We start from the raw sequence: 6,982 nt of genomic DNA, 5'->3' as shown, positions 1-6,982 counted from the left end.
AATTGTCATTAGAAAAAATCCTGACATATGACAGGACTTGAACCCAGGACCCTCGAATTGGTAGCCACCAAGCCACAACTCTACTACTGTTATAATAAAAATAAATAATGAACGTTGCTGTGGCAACGACTATATACATCATGTACAATGTACTTCAGGTTTATTAGTCATCAAAGTCACTCTATATCATTTTGAATACAATCAATAATGGATCAATGTTGCAGGAGCATTAACCCGCAAAATAATATTGAATAATAATAATGATGTACTTCTGGTTTATTGTTATAACTGATAAATTCAAAGGAGGTAGTGTGCACATCATAATTATTCCTTATTACTTGGAATAAAATCAATATTTAATAAATGAGAAGCAACAAACAGCTTTGTCTAATACGAGTCATCAGCGTTGCCATGTCAATATAAAACATTATAAGGTACTTCTGGTGTATTGTTATAAAAACCGATAAATTCAAAAGACCTAGTGTGCACATCATAATCATTCCTTATTACTTGGAATAAAATCAATATTTAATAAATGAGAAGCAACAAACAGCTTTGTCTAATACGAGTCATCAGCGTTGCCATGTCAATATAAAACATTATAAGGTACTTCTGGTGTATTGTTATAAAAACCGATAAATTCAAAAGACCTAGTGTGCACATCAAATCATTCCTTATTACTTGGAATAAAATCAATACTGGATCAACTGTCAGAAAGAATAAATATGTTTTTGCAAAAATGTTACCTTGTGTATTGTATGGCAGAAATATAAGATCCTTGTTGAATTCAGTGTACACTGTCCTAGCTAGCGGGTACATGATGATGAGATGAAGGGTTGACATTGATACATAGCTCACCAGACTCATTATTAGATATGAACCCCATACTGCCGTGGCTAATGAACTCAGCTAAAGAAGTACGGAATAATAAAACACATTAACTACTACATTTCTGTTTATAAGATTCTATAACTTTCCATGAACTACACTTCAATTAAATGATGTCACATTAATCTGAAAGTTTATTTAAAAAATAAATAATAACATTTATTGACAAAATTCAAAAATTAAAACAGACACCAAAATAATTTACACATAATATACAGACTATAAATGATTCAGAAACAAACACATAAACAAGCAAAACAAATTATACATATAGGTGGCAGCAGACACAAAATCATTATTTTCCTCTTCACCTCACAGGTATGCAGTCGCATAATAAATAAGCAAATAAGTAAATATCACATTAATCACTCATATCATTAATCACATTTATTGACACAAATTCACAATTTACAAAAGAAACCAAAAGAAATGGGTGCTTGTCAATTTGGATACCATCAATTTATCATCAATTTATATTTACAAACAAAGACACACGGTAGACAAATAAAAAAAATATATATACATATAGGTGGTAGCAGACACGAAACCAAATCACACACTCCTCTCACAGTATGCAGTTGCTATGGATGCTCTCTAATCAAACTAGTGTAACCTCTAATCATCTCAAAATGTGCTGGCTTGTTAGTCTTAGTCAAGTAAAGTGTCTCTAAAGGCAAATTTACACAGACGAGTGGTTTCAATCAATCAATCAATCAATCGTTCGATTTATATAGCGCCATTCCAACATTCATTGCTCATGGCGCTGTACAAAAAAATCAGAAAAGGAAACCGCCTGTATGTAAATGGTCATAAGAAATAAGAAAGATTTTATATTTGTATTACCGTTACCACTCGTCTGTGTAAATTGGCCTTTAGAGCTATGGAATGTTCTTGCCATCATCAGCCATTTTAGGGTCTCTACTGCGAACCTAATATCTCTGTGAGCAATTACAACAAAACAAGATTCAAAATGACCAAATATGGAACATAAACAATAACTTATAAAGCAACTTAATAATTGAGATTTATTACCTTATGCATAAATGGAATTAGGAAGATTGGTATTAAAAGCATGCCACTTGTGAAGGTCAACCCATAAGCTGCATTGTCTTGCCAAACACTCATGTTGCCTAAAGTTATGAAACAAAAACATAACTCACAATATTAGACACATGGCTCTAGAAGGTAAAAAGAAGGCTAGTACTGTTCACCAAGGAGGACAGAAGACATCTGAAAATCTCTGAAAATAACCACACTAATTTTACTGCACTACCTGTCAGTGCCATGCATAAAAAAACTTTAAAATAAAAGTGTTGTTACCTAACGGTCCAATAAAGAATGCACAGCTTGCGAACAAGTAACCAAGGTTGAGAGCCACAAAGAGCATTGTGGGTAGAACTTTACCGTATAGCCACCATAAGATGTAAAGACTTGCACCTCCCATACCAGCAAATACAAAGCTAATGGTAACTGTAGCTACAACAAAATATAGAGAAAGAAAAAATTTAACTATTAGAATTGTATTTAGGTACTACGGAATAATCCCACTTTAGGTTTAACTCCACCCCCTACTTTATGTCTGACTTCACAAATGGGCATATCCCCAGGTATAGTCCCAGTATTGACTTTTGGTCTGAATGTTGGCCACTCTCTAGCCAGTTCAGATGAGTTTTCACAAGAAATGGTTTAAAAATCATTTTTTTCCCTGAACTAGAGTTTCCCCGGGTATAGTCCCACACCCCAAAGTTGACCCAATTTCATGTTCTAGGGGTGGGATTATACCAGAGGATATACAGCATTTTTCTGCCAACCTATGCTATATACTGGGATGAAATGCCATAGCAATGAAATAGTTAAGTGGATTTGTTAGGCATCATTAGGTACATGGAAGACAGACTGGTGGTTGGGAGGGGATGGTTCAGGTGGTGTATGATTTAGATCCTTGGAATTAGTCTAGCATGGCCTGGACTTAATGGCCTAGGTCACACATTCGTTTTGTGTTATTCAAGTTATTTGTTCACAAAGGAAGTTCATACAGCATAAACAGTAATATTATGTTAGAATCTTATAGAAACTTCAATATTGGCTAAAGCTCTGTCTACACTATCAAACTAGTTTGCCCAAATATGTTATGTTAGTGATATGCCCAAATATGGTAATGATATGACATCATCGTGTCCATATTTGGGAACATCACATTTTTTTTGTCACATAAGTTTGATAGTGTAGACAGAGCTTTACATGCTTACCAGCGGTGGTTAAATGTGAACTTGTAGCAAAAATGAGAAAAGCTGGAATCCCTAGAGTTAAACCACCAAAGAAAAACACCTCTGGAGAAACAAATAAAACGTAAAATATTAATATTTTTTAGCTACAGAAAATGCAAAAACCATCATTCATGAAACAGGTGAAAAAGGGTATAGTAACATATAGAAAATATATAGTAGCAATTTATTCCACCATGTCAAAATAATAATTACATGTATATTAATGTATAAAAAATGTTTCATATAGAATAGTATAAAGCTTTGACTACACTATCAAACTAGTTTGACAAAAAAAAGTGTGATGTGCCCAAATATGGTAGTTATATGCCCAAATATGATAGTGATATATGACATCATCATGTCCATATATGGGCACATCACATTGTTTTGTCCAATGAAGTGTGATAGTGTAGACAGAGCTTTAAACTGACTTTAAATAACAAGAGGCAAGCCATGTTTGGATCATGGCTTGCCTCTCTTTGGAGTCAGTTTTATACTATGTTATTTAAACATAATCAGTGTTGTTTCATATAGAGATGTAGTACTATATTCATTAAAAAAATACAGTAATAATGCCGAAAACATCTCTGAGGTGGTAAAAGCATCAACTTCTTGCATACTCAATAACTCAATACATGTATCCAACTCAACATTTCAAAGATAGTTAAGTTTTTTATCCCTTTTGTAACCATGTACGTTTTCTAATTTTATTCTTTATATATTGTATTAATATTTATTACTGTTAAGCGTTATATTTTTCTGTATTGTATGTTTAATATAAGCAACAAGAAAAACAAATTTCATGTTCGACTTGTTGCGGTCATGACAATAAAGATTTATCTTATCTTATCACCTACTTTGAATATCTTACTTACCAAGTTTAAAACAGTAATGACCCAAGAAGCACAAGACAAATCCATAAATACTCAAACCAATATACATCGCAATGTAGCCAACATTTACTGAAAATAAATGAATACATTATCTATGAATTTGAATATATAGGCAGAGAGAAGTTTTTCAACTTTTAATATGAAACACGTTATAAAAACAAAACACATTCTATCTGCATAACAGGCATTTGAGAAAATGATTTAGTATTTACAAGAAATTGGGGCAGCTCCTGACTAATTAATAAGCAACTTTATTAAAAGCTGGGAGTTGTAAAATTTTATTTTAGAACTACCTCGTTAAAAGTTTGTTGAACTTACAGATGTTATGGCAACTTGGTTGATTGTTATAATCAGGAGTATAGGTACAAGCAAAGTTCACTATTGGAACATAAGCTGCCATACTGTGATTGGTCAAAGGATCTGTGACGATGACATTGTAAATGACCCCTTGACCTTGAATAGATGCTAAGATGACCTCTCCCTGAAATTTACCCTTGTATGAGGAAACCTTTAAAATAAAATAAAGATGATATTTAATGTATTAATAGTATGTTTATTTAAAAAGTATTCTATAAATAAAATGAAAGAAACCCCTAAAAACCCAAACATAATCTACTTTTCAACTTTACTTTTTTTCCATTTTCTTTAATTCTATCGACTGTCATCATTTTCTCGATTCCTTCAAAGTAATCATCACGGTCAACGAATCGTGTTAAGTAGTAAATATATAGCTCATAGTAAAGCCTGAAAAAAAGAGTTTTAAAACGTGAACATGTTAGTTGAAAACTATATATGTTAAAGATTGTTCTATAGTGTAATATTATGTAATATAGTTAGTTGATCCTCTTATCTAAGCAAGTGCCATAATTTCTTCTTATTCACCCATCATCCAACAATAAATATATGACTTGTGAATTATAAGATAGGAAAAACCAATGCTTTCTAAACTAAGTCTCATATGAGGTGTAGGTAGTGTATTGTTTTAGCTACGAGACAAATCCTGGTAATATGTGATCAGAGAAGGAATTGAATCCAGTATAGTGGCACCAATCCACAATACCACTATGCTGTACAGTATTGTGAGCAAATTCCTAAATAAATCTGACATTTGTACCTTAACCATAAAAATAATTCCTATGATACACATGTAACATGTGACAAACATGTGATGTTGTATTCAAGAATTTTCCTAAGATACTGTCATGTGAACATAGTGGTTCTAATGCTTGGTTCCTACTAGAGACGTAACACAACCATGTAGACGTAATGTAAGCGAGTTGACCAATGACAAGTGACAGTTTGAATAATCCATCGCTTGTGATTGGTCAAATTTCCCAGCAACTTGTACCTGAACTGAGGGGCGTTACTCTTGGCACAAACATTTTCATCAGATCCACGAGGTACACCGGCATTAGCTTGCGAGAACTCCGTTGATGTGTGGAAATAATTGCTTTGAAGAACTTTGATGTTAGGATCTAACTCAAGGTCAGAGGTCAAACAACAACCTCCAGGAACAGGTGGCATAGAAAATTCTGTAAAGTAATATAAAAATAGATGGAAATAAATATTGAAATCAAATTTAAAATAGATTATTTTAATCTGTATTGTTGATCTGTCTTGTGGTGTTCAATTCTAAAAGTAAAACTAATAAGGAGGTCTAAAGCTTTGTCTACAATATCAAATTTTAAGTGATATGGCCATGGACTCGATGACATCATATCACTACCATTGGGTACATCAAACTTTTTTTGTAAAATTAGTTTGATAGTGTAGACAGAGCTTTCCAATGTTTGTTGCACTTATGGAGTAACATCTAGTTATTCTCTTTTATAGTTTGAAGCAAGTCTATACATTACAACTTACCAGCCCCATCCCCATATTGCATCACTATAACCAGAACATCTATTGCAACAACCTCTTTGTTCTTTAAGTACCAAATCACCGTGTCTTGTTCTAATTGGAGATTTGAGACAAGCCCGATAGTCGAACCGCTCATGGATGTGTCACTTGAGGGTACCTCCGTCGTAGAACCGTATATACTGACATTTCGGTAAGCGTGTCCCTGGATAGTGACAAAGGTAGCTGTAGTAGTGATGTTTTCTACCGTCACCAGATACGTGACATTTGGTTCAATTGTGACATTGATTGTTTCGTCAATTGGAATTGAAAGATCTAATGTAAAAATAAGAACAAACTGTTTTAGTTGTATTTACTATTGTTACAACAAATGAACTGTCACAATTATTAAAACTATAATTTAAATTTTAAAGAGAAAAAAGCATTACAGAGTGGCTTATTCATCCTCCATCATTAATTTGCAAACGTACAGTACAACCCGCTAGGCATAGACTTTACTAGGTACTCCTAGGCCCCATATAAACATACAGCAGCATAGAGTAGGAATCACTGTGAGACTGATTGTAGAAGGTAGTAGGCTAAAAAAAAGCTAGCTGGGCTACCTAGCTAGCTAGGCCTAGCTTTTTTTGTGGTTGTAGTTTAATAACAAGTACTTACTAATTTTACTGCATGAATTAATTTTAAATAAAATAAATAAGGAAGTAAAAAGGCATAAATTCTTCATGTCATTATACTTTGAAGTTAGGGCAAAAACGCAATTTAATACTCTTTTTCCGGCCGTGTGATGATGATGTTTATGTTGAACTTTGTTTACATTTTTTTTCTTCAGTCGAGCGCCCTCATCGTTATCTAAAAGTTGAAAACTTAAGTCGGTGCACAACGTGTACACAAAGAGTAGGCCTACCAGGGAAGAGACATTACATAAACAATAGAAAATTAAAATTAGTCTTTTTGTCTATTTATTTCGAAAATGTATATACAATACGAAAACAATATATACTTTAAAAAACTCCTCATTCATTACTGACGAATATTTATACAATTAACATAAAAATGTTCAAAACACTTTAAGAACGT

General features: G+C 33.0%; 1 protein-coding gene across 1 annotated transcript; it reads right to left on the bottom strand.

Moving 5' to 3' along the window:
• Nucleotides 1-990: 990 nt before the first annotated feature.
• On the bottom strand, nt 991-6,709 carry LOC140055587 (transmembrane 7 superfamily member 3-like). Its single transcript, XM_072100923.1, has 10 exons — nt 6,563-6,709; nt 5,912-6,220; nt 5,397-5,580; nt 4,678-4,792; nt 4,367-4,556; nt 4,031-4,117; nt 3,138-3,218; nt 2,209-2,364; nt 1,921-2,018; nt 991-1,014 (listed from the first exon to the last, which is right to left on the bottom strand). The coding sequence occupies exons 1-10, from the start codon at nt 6,627-6,629 to the stop codon at nt 991-993; spliced, it is 1,311 nt and encodes a 436-aa protein (XP_071957024.1). The 5' UTR covers nt 6,630-6,709.
• Between the last annotated feature and the right edge of the window lie 273 nt (nt 6,710-6,982).

The sequence above is a fragment of the Antedon mediterranea genome, chromosome 7, assembly GCF_964355755.1.
Source record: "Antedon mediterranea chromosome 7, ecAntMedi1.1, whole genome shotgun sequence".
In the NCBI taxonomy this organism is placed as follows: Eukaryota; Metazoa; Echinodermata; class Crinoidea; order Comatulida; family Antedonidae; genus Antedon; species Antedon mediterranea.
Note: the sequence above shows the minus strand (reverse complement) of the source record. Positions and strands in the feature narration are given on the sequence as shown.